Genomic DNA, 22,086 nt, shown 5'->3' on the forward strand with positions numbered 1-22,086 from the left:
AAAGTCAACTACGTCATTGTTAGAATAAGAGAGGTTTTCCATCACACGGGAGCATACCACCACAAATTTTGCACAGATGGCGTTGCACTGGCATTGAAAAAGGGTGCATGGGAGCATGGGAACGCGGGCAGTTTCCCTCGCTATGGGTAGGAAATGCATTGAGCAAGACACACTTCCGGTTCGCAAAAAAACGAGGATCCCATTTACGGGGCGCTCAAATATAACTATTTGCTGTGATACATAGCAGAGGCGTATATGTTTGTGATGCTGAGAATAACATCAGTAAATAAATGACGGGTTTTAAAAGTTGACGTTTTTTGCGATGAAACAGACTTCTGAAGGTAGCTCGCTTGGGGAACACGTCATCCCGGCCGCTGTCCCCTTTGACCCCAGTAATTCACACTGTTTTGGTCGGCCCCAGGTACCCAAGTCACTTCGACCCCGTCACACTTTTGCCTACATGTCCACGGAGACGATTCAACATGTTCCACAACAAAGCCAAGACAAAAATTGAAAATATCAATAAAATGGCTTCACAAAGGCTGAAATACACGATACTCGATGAAGTATGAAGTTTATGAAATGAAATCAAAATTGACAACACAAGTGTTTGTCTCGGGTAATACCACTTGAAGTTGAACTATTCTACAGACTGTTTTTTCCATACAGTGCAGTATTTGTCAGTGACAAATTAATCTTTGCAATACATTTTTTTGCGATGAGCTGGAAATTTGATTAATATCGAGTTAATGTACATAAATATTCCGTTATTTACTGGGACACGTTTATTTTCTCGATCCGCTATCTGCGGACTACGTGCTGAAGTACATTGACTGTTCATGTCAACGATCGTTTCTCCCTCTGCAGAGTTTCTGTATCCCGTTCAACAACGCTGTACCTCGATCACACGATAGTGACGCTATGTAGCTGTGCAGTATTGAAACTTATCATAAAATGGCCACCTCGTCTAACAGTAACACGTATTGTCGGGATTATCGTACGGAAAAAAGACTGCAAAAGTAAGACTTATGAATCTTCATCAGAATTGAACACATCATGATTGTACACGAGTATCAACCGTGAATGCACGTTGAGCTCGGCAGTTACACAAGCATGGTACGCTACATGCATAGCCCTACGAGTACGAGTATGGCGACAGTGTCCGGCTTTGGCTACGCCGCCTACCGGAGGTGGGAGGCGGCGTAGCCAAAGCCGGACACTCTCGTCATACTCGTAGGGCTAGCTACATGCACTGCCGCGATGCCGATCGTATGCATTCCAAGGCCTATCCCGGAATTTGTTTCACAAACAACCTCAAAGGAGAGCAAACATACTTCTATGGACAATGACGAACACGTTTCTTGGCGAAGCAAAATCAAAACAGTGCAGAAGTACATGAAGTAGGTCATGGCCTTGGACTCTGTGCACGAACCTGATTGGACACTTCAATACCTTTGACCCAAAGTTATTATTCATCAGCACTTCCATGCCATGAGGCTAGGTACAGAACGTATGTACTCATTTCTGGCGATCGAGCAGCGAGGGAAACAACCAATTACCAAGGATAAAGCTAATTTGCTAAACGATTTTTTATCTTGAATAGTGAGTTGAATGAGTAATAAAATATCATATTTTTAATGTTCAATACGAGGTTGAAACACGGAGGGACCGTGGTTGAAACCAGAGCTATCCAGCTGTAGCCAACCTGGACAAGCACATTTCACAGCGCCCTCAAACAGTCGATTGTTTTCACTTGTCATACGCGGCGTAACAGAAAAATTAAAACTTTCATAACTTCATTAATATCCAAGCCACGCCCACCAAAACCTTTTCAGTTCTAGCCATTTGAATTCTGAAGATGTCTACCAAATTTGACTGAAATACGTTCAGCCGTTTTTGAGAAAATGGACCAACAGACAGACAGACAGACAGACAGACAGACAGACACACAGACAGACACACAGACAGACATCGCTGCGACATATGCTCACGTGACGTGAGCAAAAAAGGACAGCTCCAGGGGGATTATTCTGTACTGTGAGTTGATCAGTTGAACAATGACTTATTTTATTCATATTCCTATGATTTTTGGTTTTTTGAATATCAGAATTTCTCAAATGTAACACTTAAGAAATTTTACAGATCTAATTGTTATTACTCAAGTTTAACTGTCCAAAATTTGACAGAGCTAGCTTAAAAACTCTGAAAATTACAGTAGTTTGAAAATGGCGAAAAATAGCTTTTTGACTGGTAGTATACACGTAACACGGTGCCTTCCAATTAATTTTCAACTCTGTCTCACAAAATTTTTGGCATTTTCAAGTCTCTGTGTTAAGAAAACAAAAGCTCCTTATACCGTACTCTTACAATATATTGCACAAAAAGTATTTTAAAGCAGATTAGTTAGAGAATTAATGTTATTATACAACTATATTTTTTCATAGGGATACCCACAAAATGACTCTCAGCCATATGTTGAAATTTTTTGACCTTTTGTCAAAAAATCGAGCATATTTTAATTCTAAAAAAATCGTAACCCTGGAAGTAGACAAGATAGAACCATTATTCAAACAGTTTTTTGAATCCTGAGACAAGATCTTCAAGAAAACATACAATTCAAGTAAGTTTAACCGAGAACAAAAAAGGGCCTGGTATGCCTACTTATAGCAGGCCTCGTCTCAAACAAAATGGTGACTCGCGATGGACATAACGTGTACTCAATTTTGTTTCGCAAATGCGATCATGGTGAAGAAAGGTCGATTTTTGTCTTCTGTTAAACAGAACCGAACATTCGAAGAATTTTGGAGGAACACCATCCAGGTTTTTCTGAATGTAAAATGTATTCTATTCAAGTTGAATGTGCCAGTGATGCTGCTGGGGCGTGGTTGTAAGTACAACAGACAAAATATACAGGTGGCGAGGCTACAAAACTTCAACGTAAAGCATGTGCGTTTTTCTTGCGAGTGACTGCTAAAAGCTGAGGATTTACCTTTAGATAAACAGTTCACTTTGGTGTCAAAGAATTGTTATTCAGCCATATCAATTTCCATGGCAGTCTAATAAACCACACACTTCAATTCTACAGATGAATATTTTATTTTAATATATTGGTATTCAATATGAGTGCGTTTCATGAGGAAATTGTTCACTGGTAGTTTGTTTGAACGCGTACAAAATGCACATTGAGAAATAAAAAAAAAAATGAAAAAAAAAAAATTTCCCTACCTACCTACCCTATTTTTTAAAACCATGTAATCGGAATAGCACATATTTTTTTGTTTGGCCTAAGCTTTCAGTTAGAGAAAAACATTCCTCTATTGACGATTCAAGTAAGAATTTCATTATATTGTTGTGATAAAGACAACAAAACACCTCAGCAACTCCATAAAAGCACTCGCTATTGCTCGAGCATATATGCCATGAAGTCAAAATCTGGTGGTATACCTGTTGTTGGGTGTGGTTCACAGATAGCAAAGTTTTTATTTCATTTGATCTGTGGCTTTTCCATGCTTAAAAATGTTATCTTATCTTTGTTTTTATGATTGTGTAAAAAAATTGTGTAGGCTGTTCTGTTGAAATGAGGAACAAAATGACACAAAATTTGCTTGAAGAGGACTATGAGTGTTTCCTTCGTTGTGAGAGCAAGATATGTAAATAACTGTGAAGTGGTAAATCATAAATAATTGCTTTTATATGACTCAGAGTACATGGGCTGTACCACTGAATGCCCGTCAATGGGAGAACATTTTTTTGGAACTGAGGCGCAACAATTTTTTTTTAATTTCGCAGAAACCACAACTCTATGTCATTGATTTTTGACAGATTTTTAACATTTTCAACTTTTCATTCAGTCGTGGTTTACTGAACCAAAAAAAAAACCGATTTGACAGGGTCATTCATGGGATCTTCTATGATGGAACTGCCTGAGTTTACCACTGGATATATTAACATGCATTGGCACACCTTCATTAGACAAGGACGTATGGAGAAGTTTGAAGCATAGTTTGAAGAAGATCACTCAGTTGTCATGTGATTTCAAATGACAGGCCAGCTCACTGTAAATAAGGCAGTTTGATGTATGAAATATTGCTACTTAAGTATTCCAAATCTGATTATTGATCAAATAGTTTAGGTACTGGGTAACACTTTAAATGTTTCATCTTTTTTTTTGTAAACATATTTTACAATGCTACATTTTAAAACACCATACAAAAAAGCACTCCAAACAGAGGCCTGGTTACTGCTGTGAAAACTCGATAAAATGTTGTGATGTACCGGTAACAGTTTTTATGACAGAAGAATGGTTGAAATACCTATACGAAGTAAGCGACCTTGAAATGAAAGACTTAAAAGTTTTGCCCACACTTTACAAGATTGTCGATCAAAATAAAGAATAAAATTTCAGGGGTTATCTTGCAAATTTTGGAAGAGAAAAAAGTTACCCAATATTAACTAACTCTTGAAATTCAAAATGTCTGCCATCCCTGTGTTAACTCTATGGTGGAAAAGTTAAATTTTTGATTTTCACCAAACTAAACATACCCGGTATGTAGTGACCAAAAATAAATTGTACAAGTTTGAAAGTCAAAATATCTGTCCCCAAGGCGCATTCTACTGTAGGTTCCAGTTTTGCCACACAAAAAATGATGCAAAGTACATGGTGCCTTCTAAATACTGGTATGTTGATTTAAGCCATATTTTGGCAAAAACTTATGGAGCAATTGCTCTTAGGAAGATTTTTTAATCAAAGAGTTCAGTGTGCTGTATGGTTAGGGACAATACGCTGTAACTTTTAAAAATTTTTCACTATTTTTTGTTCAGAACAAGAACTGTAAGTCTTCTTCTGCTCCCAAGAACATGTGAAAATACCCATGATCAGATTGTCAACAGAGCCATGTCCTACATGTTGATGCCCTAGTTCACATTCTAATTCTAGTGGAGACCAGAATTCACTTATCAATAATAATGCTGTCTACCGGTACACACGCACAGGCTGAGTCAACAAGCTGAATACTGTGTATCTTAACATGCTTCGGGATGTCGAACAAGAAACAGTAGTTGACGTTGAAAACAAAAACTGAAGAAAATCATCAAAAGTGACAGTACTGGCCCTTTCATCAAAAGGTGTACAGCGTCTGGCCCCTTGAAAGCTTTCTTGCATAAAGTTTAGAGTTAGCTGGCGTCGCCAAATTCTCAAGATTCCAGCACGTAATGTAGAGAGCCAGAAAATGGACAAACAAAAGAATGAACCATCAGAAGTTTTACCTTGATATTATGTGACCCAACCTGACCTACCAATGAATTTGATATTGACTTCAGAGCTTATTCTTCCTGAGCCTTTGATACTTCTGTAACGCCACCTGTGATGGTGGCATTGGTAAAAACGATAGCGAAAAGCACCATTTCGGTTTCATCACCTACGACAACGGTATTACAATATGATAATGAAGCCTCCATAACTTCTTGGAGTGCAGTGTACACAAGGAAGTAAAAGTGTTTTTTTCTTATTCTCAATGATGGACTTTTAAACGTGTTATACTGACGTTACTTTGTCTTCACCATGGGAAATCATGAATAAAATACGAAATTTATCACAATAAAGGTCTGAAACCTGATCATTGGATTCGTTTAAACTCTATTTAAAAAAATCTTTACTAATTCTTCAAGATGTTGTGGTGTCCTTGAAATGTTCAGTTCCTCATAAAACTACACTATTTGACCTTTCACCCATACTTTGACCAGTCGTTATTGATGTTTATCTCAACCTGACTGTGAAATGTTTGTTCGAATATTTTAAGTGCAGGCAACCCTCAAGCAGGCGCAGTTCAAAATCAATCAAATTTTCACTTTTAACTTCTTTATTTTCCTACAGAATGGATTGTGTAAACATTCTCGTTTGTTATTTGAAAACTGGGAAATATTGACAAACCCTAAAAACTTTGTTAGTTTTGCAAAAAAAGTCATGTATGATTGATTCTGTGGCTCTGAAATTGTAGTTATCATCCTTGTATTTGTTGCTGATGACAATCATATCGGGACAGACCCTCTGCACTGTAATGGTGCTCATGGTGCCTGTAGGTTTGGAAGAAAATATAGAATTGCATTCTTGTGAAATTGGCTCCTAACAAGCTCCTAACAACCGATGTTTGGACAAATGTTGTTGGTTTATGATTGCATCAATGTTTGATGTTGTAGTCCGTCAAATCCACTGACATGTTTTGATACATCAGTTTCAGTCATGATAACAAAAAGTGCAAATTTCATGGTATTCCTGCATGCAAAATTCCTCACACTGAATAGTACATCTCACAGAAAGTTTGGAGGAATATTTATTTTTTGCTTATTTTAATAGACAATGGGACTTTATCATAGGCGTATCAAAAGTACACTCCTGGTCCAGTGCAATAACTGGGGAATTCCAATGATATCAGCTCACCTGGACGTTGCACAAACACAATAATACTGCCTGGCTAAGGTGATTGCTCACGTGACAGAGAAGATCAACACCGAAATATAACAATTAACTGATCTGGTGGGGGGTAAACGGTATAGACATCAGGTAAATGAATAGAAGCCATTTATCTTTTAGTAAACACTGAACAAAAACACAACAAAAACAGAAATGCAGGTATTTCGAATATTAAGAACAAACTATGACAGCAATAACTGAAAAGTATGTGACTCATACAACAAAACCTGTAAACTTATGAGGAAGACATAACTCATATTTCAATGATTAATCTTCCTAGTCACGCTATCAGTCGGATATAGCAATCTATTAAAAGGTTTTGCCCAATATGTGCTATGTCACCATACTTCCTACCCACTTTTAGCTCCACTAACTGTGAGTTTTGAAGCGTTTTCCATTAATTTTTGTTGTGTGTTTGTAACCTACGATAATCTTTTGCAACTCCCAAATCACATTGAAACGTTCTGTATTTTCCTTGTCAGCAGTCTGTATGTGTGTACGGTAATGTCTGATGTCGTCATGGATGATTGAATTTTAGTCCCCAACTGGAATGTATTGTCAACAATGACATTGTACTATGTTTATGTACCTGGTACAGTGTGCATTGTGTTTGTATTGTTGTATTTCATACAATGCAACTCGGGATAGATATTTTGACTCAAATTTTTACAATTCTTTTCTGGTCTACCACATGTGGGGGCTCATTTTAAAGGTCTTGAAGTAAGAAAATTTTCACCATCCTAGATTTTTGAAATAAAAATTTTAAATGTACTTTTTCTCATGATGTTGACACAGGGATGGCAGCCATTTTGAATTCCAAATAAAGGTAAATTTCAGGTAATTTGTTTTTGCACGATGACCCTTGAATTTTATTCTTGGTTTAGTACCTTAAAATACACCAGGAAAGGAATAGGAAAGAATACATGTATACTCAATGTTTTGTGAAATAATAATGATGAAACATTACCAAAGTTAGGCCTACCATCCACTGAACTGATTTTCAGTTTATTTCCTCTGTTTTTCAATTTCTTGTTACAGTGATTACATAACATGTCTGTGAAAATTCATTTGACTGAACATACTCATGCTTGGAATAGGCTACTAATTTAATCCATGATGACTAAAGTCACTTTCATCAAAATTCTGAATATTTTTCAGAAAAAACTCACTCTGAGTTCAGCTTGTCTGGTTGGACTGAATTTCACAATTCTGACCAACTATATTTTTTTTCAATGCTTGTGATTACGGTATACCGTAGGTGGATTTACCCTGTTTGATTGGACGAGGGCAGAGGGCACATCACACCTATCTGACTCATCACATGCATGCTCCATATACAACAACAAAAAAGCAGAACTATTTGAAGCTTAATGTTAATTACATGTTTGCAATAGAAATCAAAGATTTTTAAGGAAGTCATTACCGGTACAGAAAGTAAAATTAAATTTAGTTTCAAGTTGCATGGACACCAACATTTAAACTGGTTTCAGGGCGCAATAAAATTGCCTTTCTAGCATGTTATACACATCAATCGCATGTAAAGTTGTGGCTTAAACATTAAACGACAACAGGATTGCATGAATCCGCCCAGACACCCACTCATGACCTTTGACCCCATGGTTGGCGTGAATGAAGAAATTGACAGAGATTGTAACTTTTACTCTTGATTAATAACAAACAGACCATACTTCCAAAATAGTGCCGTAAAACCTAACATAGTGCAGTGTATTCCATTGACTAAATATGGCAAAGGAAAAATTTCTGTTAGAGGCTGATCAGTGACTAAGGCAGAGTTCAGTATACTGGGACACTCGTTACAATAACTCATACAGTACTAACCGACAGTACATACCATCTTCAAAATTATTCAGGTGTTAAATTTATTCTCCTCAAAGGGTTATGTTGTCTATCTTACAATAAAGATGGAACTGTGAACATATTCTGACAATATATGTCAGTCTGACCAACTTTCTACATGTAAATTACTGTACCGGCACTTGAATTTTACAAAGCCATAAAAACAACACTTCAAATTTAATGTCTAGATTTTCCTTTGTAATTTTATATCGTTCCTTGTCCACTGAAATGTTGCCATGAAAACCAAGAAATAGCCAGTGACACTTCTTACCATACATGGATAGGTCATGTGATATACACAGTTGGCGGCGTGCCAAGACACATGATGAAGGTGTCCTTAAACGAACTGTAAGGCAATGCAACAAATTTATATCCTTGTTTTTGCAGACTACCCTACATGTATGTGCCCTATTGTTTTCAATACGCCTTTATACCTGGATTGTAGATAAGAAGACGTAAAGTTTTATTGCGAGTCAAACTTTATAGTGAATTGCATGCTCGAGATTACAGAGTCACTACAAAAGTTGGAAATTTCACTTTAAGTAGAATACCTTAAAAGTGAAGAATTTTAGTCAATTTTGCTGTGTAGCACGCTATAGTACTGAACAAAAAAGTGAATTGGATTCAGATGTGGCATTCCCTTACTTGTGTTCTTCATAGCTTAAAAAATTTCTGGCAAATTGGCAAGAAAGATAAAAATTCACTTGTCAGACTACACTTCCATTAAGTCGAATGCATAATTCATGAGAAAAATAGTCTTGCAGTTGGCTTTCAGTCACTTCAAAATTGAGCTACCAGAAAGTTCAAGGGAAAATGCCCGGGTGGTAGGGCATTGGTACACTCCACATGGTGAAAATTTTGTATTCAATATACTAGCACTGCATGGTTGTAGAGTGATCTACCTGGTATATAAACTTGGCCATTTTCAAGAATATCAAACTATACATTCTGACTGATCACATGTTGGGCCATTTCTGTCAATTACAGTATGCATGTACACAGTCAAGTCAGTTTGACCCAAATTCTGATTTGACCGAAATGGCAAGGTCAAATAGTCGTGTCAAAGTACCATGCTTGGTGAAAATAAATCTGGCAAGTTCTATTGAATCAATAGACCATGGAGTAGTCTGATATATAGGTACAATACAGGGTAGCTGTTTTAGACAGGACGACGTAACTATGAGTAAACGAATACGTCGTGGGAGGGGCGCAGTCAGCGAGTAACGAGCAAATTTGTTCGCATTCCAAAATTGTACGATTTACTTTTCATTGCAGTCAAAAAAGCACACATGCAATATTTGAAGGATTTCACAATTTGTTCAGCTGTCAATCACTGGAGACTTTTCCCAAAATGCAATTTTTGCATTGCAATTTTTTTCCCACTTTCAATCACCTCTCCCAAAAAGGCAAATGGTCAATTTCTTTTATTGTTTTACCTCTCACTCAAACGTCTATTCAGTTTCCTGCTACAGACCGGGTTGACAAAACCACAGTTTGACCTGAAAATCATTACGGAACAGATGTTGGAATTTCCATGAAATTACACCTCTTCTGTCAGTGACCTGCATCATATTACAGTTTTCTCAGAAGGAAAAACCGCAACTTCTGATACAGGAAGAATGATGCTGTGATTTTTCTTCCTGGTCTTTTAAGAAATATAAACTAGCTGTTCAAGTGAGAACAGTGTATCTATAATCGCAATCATACCAATCCATAATCCAATGACATTAGGTCAGAATTCGTAAGACAATACGGTAGTTGTAAACATAGACACAAAACAGCACAGAGACAGTAGATAGATGGTACACAAACAAAGTCATATACTATCTGCTGGAATCACTTTGGAATAACCAAGAGAAATGTGTATACAAATTAGCAGAAAAACTTTATGACCATAATACACAGCAACCTATGAATGGCAACTGCAGTAATTTTCCCGTTTTGCAGAAAACTGACCGCTGGAACCAGAGCTTGAAACCAAATTTAGATGATGATGGTCCCAGGAAATTTGATAAATTCTAAAGGTATCTGCAAATTTCATACAGTACTGTTGACGTACATGTACCGTACCTGCACAATATTAAAGCTCTATCAGCAATCATACTTTTGATGAAGATTTTAATTTGTTTTTGCATAGTTTTTTTATGGTCTGCTATCACTACTTTGAATATGAGTAAGGACCAATGTCTCTTGGTAGTACACTGTGCATTGAGCCACAGCAGCTAGCTGTGTCTTACTGGTGCTAGCCATGGCGGCAAAAGTTATCGAACTGAAGTGTCATGCATAGATCACGGAATTTGCCCATGGCACAAACATTTTTGGTCAAAATACTGGTACCATCACACATACCTCCTAGAAAGTTATTTCAATGCATGCATAAATGGGGGGGGGGGGGGGGGGGGGCAAAAGGCCATAAACGCGCCTCGGGGACAGCCTAGTCACACTCAAACTTTTCCAATTCTTTTCTGATCTACTGCTTGTGGGCGTTCATTTTAAAGCTCTTGGAGGAAGAAAAACTTTTATCGGCTTAGTTTTTTGAAAATCCAAAATTCAATTTTCCCCCCACAGAGTTAACACAGGAATGGCGGCCATTTTGAATTTCAAATATCGCAAAATGGTGGGTGATTTGTAACGCTAGTTCCAAACTTTGCAAGGTGACCCCCCAATTTTTATTGTTGATTTGGTGAGAGATTGGTTGAAAGTTTCATTCAGGACAGTTTGAGCAAAAGTTTGAGTCTTTCACTTTTGAGGTGCGAACTGCCTTAATGTCTCCATATGTTCCAAGACCTGACTGAGAGTGGAAACTGTTAAAAGTGCAAGGCGCACAACTTAATTTATAATCTCTTAGTCCCTCTCCGGACCATCTGAACACAAGGAGAAAACAGCTTCATAGTTTGATTGTCTGCATACTGGCTCCATCTGACGCACACACATACCGTGATGACTACCATGTATGTAAACCACCACAGCACGAGATTTAAATATAGATGAAAGTTTGGGTAACTTAAATGACACATAAGTGAAAAAAAAATTTGGAAATACCTGCAAACAGATTAATTGAATTTGTTTAACCTTTTTTGAGCCAAAGTCAATTTTTTTGCCTTTACAAACATACCCTGGTCACTTTTTTCAGATTTTTAACAAAATTTTGATAAAAAGTTTTATCCAATGAAATGTGATGTCCATTTGGTCCAAAATTATCAAAAAAATTACAGACAAATACATAATAATTGGTAAAATGTTGCAATAAAATTTTGGTGGGAAAAAAATTGTAGTACTCAAAGGGTTAACTTACTGGATCCCTATCTTCTGAACTCCTCCTACGACAACAGTAAATGATGATAATAATAATGACGATGATGACGACAGCACCCCCTGCAGCAGCAGGTATGATAATGTATAATGGCAATCCACTTTCTGGTTCTTCTGGCGCTACAGTTGTGGTAGACGTGCAGTTGTCAGAATCAACACATTCTGGCACTGAACAGTTTGTACTGCAGGAAACACAAATTTTATTTCCATTGTCAAATGTGTCTATCCCGCATTGCTCGACGCACCTGCCATTTTCAATGTAATTTTTGCAGGTGGTACAATCCTCGGGGCCCGGCCCACTGCAGCTGCTATTGCACTGGTTGTGACAAGGTTCACAAGTCCTTTTGCTACTGCCTTTCTGAAAGTAATCGGGAGGGCATTCGTCTAGGCAGCTAGTCGTTGGTGGTGGTGTTCCAGTCGGTGTCGTGACAGGCAATGTCGTCTGGCCGTAGCCAGGAGTTGCTGTGGATGAATTGTCACTGCAAAGCTTGTAACAGGTATCGTTGTATGCAAAATATGGATCACTGCATTCCGTACACGTTTGATTGTTGTCACACCCAGTACACTTGTAATGGCAGCCAACACCCTGGCATAATTGCGCCTGAAACAGAAATTATAAACAATTACTCATAACTCGTAACACGCATAAACCGTACGGTTGGAATTACAAGAACTTTCATTTCCTTCCAACCATTGACATTTAATAGAATTTTTTTTTGTTTTTGAAGATGTTTTATTGGTTAACGGTAAAGAATGGTTACACTGCTTGCTAGAGAGGTGATTGTAGTTTGTTTTGCCAAAGTTTTCAGCTACATTCATTCCCACAAATAGTGGAGGTGTTACTGTATGATAACTTCTATTATTGTCAGCCTCAGGGGCAAAGAATGGACATAATATTATACAACTGGAGGCTGGAGTGAATTGAGGGTGTAAATTTTATTCCCACTATTAGCGAACACCAGGCACAGTGTTTAATCTTTATTAGCCCCAAGGGATCACTAAATGTGATACAGCATGCAGACATTTACATGTATGATCCAGCGTATTTAGTCAACACTACTGATTTAATTCTCGCTACCTTTCAATAGCTTTTATCTGGTGCAAGGTGGGCAAATTGCATGATGTTGAAATGCATTGTGGGTAAAAGTCTACTTCTCACAACAGCAAAGGTCTAATTCTGAGAAATGCTTTTAATGCATATGTAATTTCTGTCAGGGCAAAAAGTTCTGCTCATTTAATATGAAACATAACTCATTCATCTTTTCATACTTATAGCCATTTCTGGCATTAAATTCCTGAATAACCTAAACGTTTACTTTTGCTTTTGTAATCTTCTGTATTTTACCTGTAGAAATCCAACATATTGAAAATATCGGTATAGTCAACCGCTTTCGGTTTGTGTGACTCACTCAGGTGGCAAAATTGTATTTGAGGCACCGAGAATTGCTGTTGTCATCACAATATTTGGATGAAAAGTTTATAAACAAGCGACCTAGCGGCCGATATAGCTCCGCTGTGTTTATGTAGAGAATAACTATTTTTGACACATGTTGATGAAGAAGGTGGAAATCTTTGATAGCTCAATGCAGTGGCCAGAAAAAAGTGGTTAAAATAGCTGCAAAAATACACAATAGAAGATTTCATTGTACTTTGAATACATCACATCGGATCATCCCTAAGAACATGTCAATCAAGCATCTGATGAGTAGTTTTCGGAGAATAAAATTTCTGACCAAAAATGGCAACAATTGCCCCAAAAAATAAAATTTGCAGATTTCATCATAATTTCAAAAGATCAAATTTAGTTCATCTATAGAAACCTGTATACCAAATTTCAAAGCTGTTGAACAGTACTTTTTGAGAAACACATTTTTTAACCAAAAATGGAAAAAATTGACCCAAAAATTCAAAATTGCAGATTTCATCATAATTTCAATAAATATGATTTAGTTCATCTATAGAAACCTCTATACCAAATTTCAAAGCTATCAGATGAGTAGTTTTGGAAATACACATTTTTTGACCAAAAAATGGCAAAAATTGCCCCAAAAATACAAAATTACAGATTTCATCAGAAATTCAATCTATATTACTTAGTTCATCTATAGAAACCTGTATACCAAATTTCAAAACTATCAGACCAGTACTTTTTGAGAAATACATTTTTTGACCAAAAATCGCAAAAATTGCCTCAAAAATGCAAATTTGCATATTTCTGCACAATTTGAACAAATCTGAAATAGATCATCCCTAGGGACATATGTACCAAATGTCAAAGCTATCTGACAGGTAGTTTTGAAGAAGAAGATTTTTAAAGATTTTTTTACCAAAAATGACAAAAATTGCCTTAAAAATACAAATATGCAAATTTCACCACAATTTGAACAAATCTGTCTGAAGTCACCCTAAGTAAACTGCATATCAAATTTCAAAGCAATCAGACAAGCGGTTTCAGAGAAGTAGATTTTTTTACCAAAAACACCAAAAAATGCCCCAAAAATACAAATATGCAAATTTCACCGACGATTTGAACAAACTTAAGTGGGTTACCCCAACTAACTGCATATAAAATTCCAAAGCAATTGGACTTGCGGTTTCAGAGGAGAAGGCAATTGTTGACGGATGACGACGGACGACGACGACGACGACGACGACGGAAAATCAACCTATTTGATAAGCTCCGCGTCGCTGACAGCAGAGCTAAAAAGTGCAAAATGGAAATACCGGAGAAAGCCAGAAACCACTAAAAGCAATCAATCTTGCAAACAAATCCAAAAATTACAGCAGATCTAGAATGAGATATATCTAGTGACAGGTCTTCCCTAGATCCTAATTTTCATAATGGTTTCAATTGTCTTATCCCCTTGCTCTGAATTTTGCCGTTCGAAGCTTTCACATCCATACAGCACTTTTGGCCAAAACCCGTCTGAAAGTGACCCGAGGGACAGACCATTAAAGCTTAGAAAGGGGTGGTCTGTACCCTATAAATAATATTTTGTTATGTGACTAAAGTTGACATTTTTTAAAGAGTAGGCCGAGCATGCGTAGAATTTTACACTTTTTGCAGATTAACCCTTTGAGCGCCAAAGTCAATTTTTGTCACCTTTACAAAATGTACCCCAATCAAATTTTCTCAGATTTATGCCAAAATTTTGATCCAAAATTATCAAAAAATACCGTCAAGGACACTATGTGCTCATCACATTCGGTTTGAATTGGTCCATTCGAGAAATATTTAAACCAGGAAAAACAAGAATGACAAAAGCAAATATTATAAGGTCTCCAACTTGGGTACTGGAGGTCATCTTTAGGAACATGCATATCAACTTCTATAGCAATGGGAGAAGCAGATCCTAAATACATAAGCAATGTCAACAACAAAAAACAGAGAAGGCTTGATAAAAAGAAAAGGTGGGAGTGGGCAAAAAATGCACAAGGGATCTGGTAAAAAAGTAATGCTACATCATTGATCTTCTAAACCCTACCCCCTCCTGCATATCAAATGTTCCACCCCTTGGTATTACATAAGACCAAATGACAGGAAGTACATTTACAACCTTGGAGATTTTTAATTAATGCCACCAGTGTTATCATTCTAATGTAAACAGCACTTAAGTTAGTTACAGATAGTGAAATGCCTTCCACTGTGGGTGGTGATTACAACATCTGAAATTATCCTGGATCCAAATTTCTCATCAGTTTTTGCATGTCTTACATAGAAAAGTTGCAAAACTTGGTCCAAAATGAAAAAATCACCTCAGCTTTGTTTTCTGGATCAAATTTTCCTACAAATTGGTATCAAATATGACAAAATTATGTTCACAGCCTTCAAAATTGTCTCACAACATATCCTGGGTTAGTATAGGTCATTTAAGGTCACAAACTGAGAAAAGTACCTAAAATATACAAATTTTGGGGTTTCCCAACACTTTGAGCAGAAAATTTATCTAATAACATCTTTCGGGACTTTATACCAAATTACAAAGCTATCAAACAAGGGACTTTATACCAAATTACAAAGCTATCAAACAAGTAATGTTGAGATAAAGTTTTCTTGACCAAAAATGACAATATTGTCTTAAAAATACAATTTTTTTATATTTCAGGACAATTTCCACATATCTAACTATTGTCATCTCTGTACGTCTGTGTACGAAATATGAAAGCTGTCTGTCCAGGGGTTTTAAAAAGGAAACACTGTCTAAGATTTTTTGACCAAAAATGACAAAATTGCACAAAAATAGTAATTTTCCCAATTTTGTCATAATTTCAACAAATTAGAAGAGTAACACCCTTGCAAAGAGACAACCCAAATTTGAGAGCGATTGGGCCGGCGGTTTCAGAGAAGAAGAATTTTACTGAAAATGAGAAAAATCACAAAAAAATTCAGCAAAAATACAAAATTAAGGATATCTTCACAATATTCATAAAACTGTGTAAGGTTAACCTAAGGTACTTGCACACAAATTTTCAAAGCAATCAAAAAAGCGGTTCTTGAGTTATTAATTCTTAACCATTTTCACATTTTGTAAGCTCATTTGCATAATTTTGGCAATGCAGACTTCATTTGAACAAAATTCCATCTATAGCCCAGGATGCATCCATACACCAAATACCAAGCTGAAACGTGCAGCGGTTTGCGTGTTTTTGATGTTGACGGACATACTGTACGTACATACATACATACATACATACATACATACACACATACATACAGACGCCAACAACTTCAACCTATACGATAAACTCACATTGTTAAAACCAAATGTGATCAAAAAATTACAGAAAAATTGATAAAAATTGTTAAAATGTTGCACTAAAATTTTGGTGGGACAAATTACAGCAATCAAAGTGGTGCATATAGTTAGTGGTAATGAATACTGTAAACTAATATTAAAAATCTTGGCCCTGCGAGTATACTATTTTTGATCATCCTCCTGTAATTTAATGGTCACTCCCAAATATGGCAACTGCAGAGCAAATTTCAGAAAACGATCGCCAATCATGCAATGGAAACCGAGTGACATATTGGGTACATATTGACAATACTGATATACTCGCTGGTTCACATTGTTGTGAAAAAAAAAATCTCATCTGTGCAGGCCTGACTACATAAAGGGATATTCAGTTCCGCCTCGAGATCATTCCAGAATTTTCTATTCAATTTTCCGGCTGGCTGGCAAGATAACTCTGTCATCAGTTTCTATGTTTGAACACTGCCACGGCAATACGCTTTTATCAGCTTCCTTGAATTTCACCGTAATCAAAAGTGCCCTGAAATGGCTAGAAAGTACCGTCCTACACAGCTACATTGATTTGAGTTTTTATAGCTTTCACATCTCATGAAAGCATGACGTCATTTCAAAATGAATCACAGTATTAAAAACTTATCTGAACTTTGCATGGCTGGTTTAGTTTACCTCTTTCACTTTGTTTTGCTGACAAGGGGGTCAAACTGTGAACAAGCAACAGAAATTACCCAAAAATTAATATAGAATGGACCTCGGCGACTGATATTCGGATGCTCAAATTTTTCAAAACTTTTCTGGCCTACCACTTGTGGGGGCTCCTTTTAAAGCTCTTGAAATCAGAAAAGTTTTCACCACATTTGTTTTTTGAAAATCAAAAACTTTATTTTTTTCCATAGAATTAATGCTGGGAGAGTTGTCATTTTGAATTTCAAATATCGGTAAATCTTGGGTAATTTGTTTACCTATTACCAAACTTTACACTGTGACCCTGACTTTTATTCTAGATTTTGAAAAAGAATGGTTGAAATTTTCCTTGAGGAAAGTTTGAGCAAAACTTTAAACCTTTCACTTTCAAGGCGCACGCTATCTCAACATGTGGGTCAACATGTAGGAAAACCATTGGTGGAAAAAATGCTGACTCAGCTTTTGTAAAATTTATCCCCTCCTTTGTCTTAGATTTCACTTCCAAGCTGAGCTCAAAATCTGACAAATCAATCATACAAATTAGCACCATCTTCAAAAGCCAGTTCGCTGTTTGTGTTCCGCTGCTGACTAGAGACTCATGGCTACAAAGGGAAAGAACCGGAAAGGCTACAAAGGAAAAGAACCGGAAGGGCAGAACCAATACCGACATCTGATGTGATGATCACACTGGCCGACTTCACCACCCTGACTTTAATTAAACCTCCATTAACTGACATTTTGTTATGCATTGTCCATAATTTTTGTAAAAACACCTTTTCTTGTTCTACTCCATAACTCATGTTGAAAAGTGTAGTTTGTAACTTGTTATTTAAATGCAGCCTGCACATACGTGATGTGTACTATGCAATTGTTGACAACCAAATAATTTTTTAGATTACGCTAGAATTCTTTTGTCAACAATCACTGCATACCGTACTCGATGCGCTGTGTGGATGTATTTGAAAAAAGAAAATTCGTAAAGATATTATCAAAACTCACAGCAAATATCCTTTGAACTAAAACACACTACATGTCCTACACTTTCCCAAACATTTGAATAACAATTGTTAGGTGGAATCTAAAACTTACAATCTAAAGAAATGACTATGACCTTGACAAGGACACCCTTGACAAAGAGTGGCTTGAAAATGAATTGTTCAGCGGTGCCTTAAAAGTTCACCTTTGTGCCCAATTTCATTGTGTGAAGGAATACACGCTTAGCCGATGAATTAAATGGGTTTAAAACATGACTGTACACAGTGGGGAACACCATCTAGGGCTAATTACAGGGTAAAAGGCTGTAACTTTTGATAATAGTTTTGTTATTTGTGTTCCGAACATCAAATACATTTTCTTTTTCTCCTTCCTGTCAACTAAGGTGGCATAAAAAGTAATATTGCTAGGAAAATGTTTAAAAGGTGTATGTGTTGATTTTGTTGATGATTGAGTTCTATTCCAGACTAAAAATCCAGCTGTCAACAATAATGTTGGACACCACATGTAGCAGGTACAGGTTGTGTTGACAGTTGAACACATGGGCATTTCAACATTATTTTTGGAGTAGGAAAGAAATTGCATTTTAAATTACAAACGGTCAATACAAGAAAATCAACAAAAAGTAACAGCTGATGGGGCTGGAATTCGGAGCTGAGATGACACTCTCATGCATAATGTAATCAAATCACCCATTCATCTAAATCTTGGACTAATTTGTTTTCATTGGCTCCTGCTGTCTGTCCTCACCAATCACAGTTCTCCATACAAATTGCCATGGCAAGGACTTCAAATTGTCTACATGAAATATCGGTCTTTGTGACTACCATCTATTGTTGGAAAATTTAGACTCCTATCTATCTACAGTAAAGAAACAGCCAGCCATATCATGTGATTATTTGAAATTACATGTATGGTGAAAGTAAATGATATAACAGCAAATATTTCCAGCTATGATCTGAATATTTTGAATAGCGTTGATCGCGATTTTGGATTTGTTACTAAATATAGCTGCACACGCGCGACTTTCGGACAAATATGCCAAAATTCGGACAAATTTTGTTGTTGCATGCGCGGCTGCTGTTGCAGCTTGTAGTCTCAGTCATCAATTCATACGAATAAGTGTGACGCTAAATATCCATTCTAACACTCGCAGGTTTTTATTTTCATCGTTTATGCGGAAAATGCGGAGAAATGTTTACTTATGCATATTAATGAGATAGAACAGTGACGTCATTTGCGATCAGCGCTATTCAGCAAACTTTTTTCTGGACTGGAATTATGGGATATCAAAGCCCTCAACAACTGAAGCATGGGACTATTACAGATTTCAAAGTCCATGGTGCCAACAGCAGAATTTTCCCACACAATGATAGCAACAATGGTATTGGAGAATTCAGGTTATCTCTGTGTTCAAACAAATGCAATGTTCAAGGGTATCACTGCCATCGGTTGCACGTATTGTCCCTTCAACTTCCTGGTCGTTTTGCACTCTTCTAGACTTCTTTATGCTGAGAAAAATTAAAAACGTAATGCTCATTACAAAATTATCACAGGTACTGTAACACCCCTAAATCCACATTTGCTAGCACAATGTGGTCAAAACCTACACTCCTTGTCCAGGATTGACACTGATTTTTTTTTTGCCACCGTGGATGAAGTGTGCATGTCAGGTTTTGCACCAGCATGCACAGCTTCTCAGTACCTGCACAATGACAGAGATACAGCAGTGGTTTGTCAAAAGATATTCCAAGCCATGCTACCCATCATCCTTTGCAAAGACTTTTTTTCGGATTCATGGAGTAAGACCATGTATGAGGTGAAAAAATATTACTTCCAGGCTTGGCAAGATAACAGTGTATCACATTTCGTTGACTTTTTCATCTGGGATGGCTTCATACTTTCAGTCAGTCAATCAATTTATTATGATTTGAAATAAAACTGTGTAAATTTTGCCGGTTTGAATGACCAAATTTACCGCATGATTCAACAGTTTCTGGTAGAGATCAGAATAAAAAGGCTGTATTATTTTTCAACACACACAGTGTGCCTATTTGCCTAACAGTCTACCTGCACCAAGGTAATATGGACATACATACAGTGCAGTGTGCATGCTTGTATTTCTAACCCTGATACTGCAAGAGTCATGACGCTGAAGTTACAGTAAACTGACAGGATTCCAAAACTGCTCTAGACTCTCCCGACAGTTTCACACTCAGTGTTTCACAGACTTATTGTCGCATCAACTTTGCAATTAGCAATTATACGATATGCTTCGAGATATTTGCAAAATATTTTTTTTAACATTCTTCAGTGACGATCAAAAGGCACAGTTACATGGCACCTGCACTTCTAGAGGGGATATAACTCAAATACAGATGAAAAGTATACAATATTTGCAAATGCCAGAGTTTGATACCATAACTAATAAGTCAGACAGGCTGATAAATAGACATAGAGTAATTACTTGTTGTGTTGAGAGACTTTTTCAAAATTCTGAGTCTATTTTTCCTTCCTTCTAAGTGGTAAATTTACTTGCAGTTGATCGCTAAGAACTTTGGACTTTTGTCTTTGGTACTGGGCGCAGCAGTTGAGATGGTAAACATACTCATAACTTGACAACCAAAGCTCTTAAAAAAATCAGCCCTGGTGCACTAAAAGGTAGAGAATGGACCAAAATCCAGGGGCTAAAATTGGTATTTGTCTGTGATTTGTACGGTAGTTGGAGAAAAGAACAAAGCGAGAAACATGATTTGAATTTTGCAGGTGGGAAACTTTTTATTATTTACTACCGTATTAACCATATAATGTATGCAGAACTGCAAAATAAATTGTGAATTGATGGAAAGATTGAGTTCGGAAATTGAGTCTAGGAGCCTGCATAGTTGTATTGTTTAAGTGACTGTTTACAAGTACTGTAAAATGGTAAAAAAACTGCACCACTAAATTATCGCAAGTCATTTTATTACATCACAAGTGAGGCATGATTACAATAAATTTACAACAGAACACAATGTTCTTCCTGACAGGAAACTCAATAAAATATTGTTTGACAGATTTGGGTGTGTCGGAAACAGGCTGTGAAAGGTACTACCGGGGATCTACATGCATCTGGGCAAACAATTCTGTAAAAGAGGATGTGTTCTGAAAGCAGTGCTGCATGTCCATTGATATTCTCAGTACCATGACTTTGTAAAAAGTAACACTTATTTGACTTCTGTGGCTGTGCCAGTGGACAAATACCTGTGTACATAACTAAGGGGTAGATCATTAATTTGATATGGGGTGGTGGGGCAGGTGATCTGAACAAGACCAACCAATTCACCTGAAAAGATTTGGTATATTTTTTCATCTAACAGAACAATGCATGATCTTTTATTTAAATTCTAAACTTTCTTCAAATTCATGTCATATTGCTATATTTTTGCAAAAGCAACAAAGTTATTCCTTTGAAGCAAATTTTTCAATCTGCAGATTTCCCATTTATGACTGCCCCCTTCAAATATCATTGTCCAATCCCTAAATATGAAGATCTCAGTACTATTGTAAGGCTGTTTGCAAGTGAAATCATTGTTCTCTTATCAATAAGCAAAAATAAATATTTGTCTGCAAATTCCGCTTACATTTTTCGAAATTATGCATGTAAAAACGATGAAAGCAGCTCCATAGGTGACTATTAATATCAAAATGAACACTGGGAAATACGGTACGTGACTGTACAGACAACAAGCTCCGACAACAGCCACATGGAAAAAATTTGTCAGAATTTTTGACATAGTGTCCAACACAGCACACATACAGCTGTATTAACCCTCTCCGGCCTAAACCTCGATATAAAAGGGTTACTGAGGTATTCCAGGGTTAAGTACCAAACTCACAACCCCAAACAGCCCTATTCACTATGGGCAAAAAGGGCCCTAAATTGTCAGTACAGCGCCCCCGCCGGACAACGCTTTGAGCTGGTTGCTAGTGACGACAGCGAACATTGTATCAATTTCATTTCAATAAAATATCGATCGA

The 22,086-nt window shown here is 36.8% G+C and overlaps 1 protein-coding gene across 1 annotated transcript in view; it reads right to left on the reverse strand.

Annotated features, from left to right (window-relative positions):
* LOC139115729 (uncharacterized) overlaps window positions 1-22,086 on the reverse strand; it is a 34,491-nt gene that overhangs the window by 5,097 nt on the left and 7,308 nt on the right. The window contains exon 2 of the mRNA XM_070678052.1: window positions 11,622-12,239. Within this exon, the coding sequence (XP_070534153.1) occupies window positions 11,622-12,239 (618 nt within the window). The remainder of the gene's footprint in view (window positions 1-11,621; window positions 12,240-22,086) is intronic.

The sequence above is a fragment of the Ptychodera flava genome, chromosome 17 (genome assembly GCF_041260155.1).
Source record: "Ptychodera flava strain L36383 chromosome 17, AS_Pfla_20210202, whole genome shotgun sequence".
NCBI classification, from domain to species: Eukaryota; Metazoa; Hemichordata; class Enteropneusta; family Ptychoderidae; genus Ptychodera; species Ptychodera flava.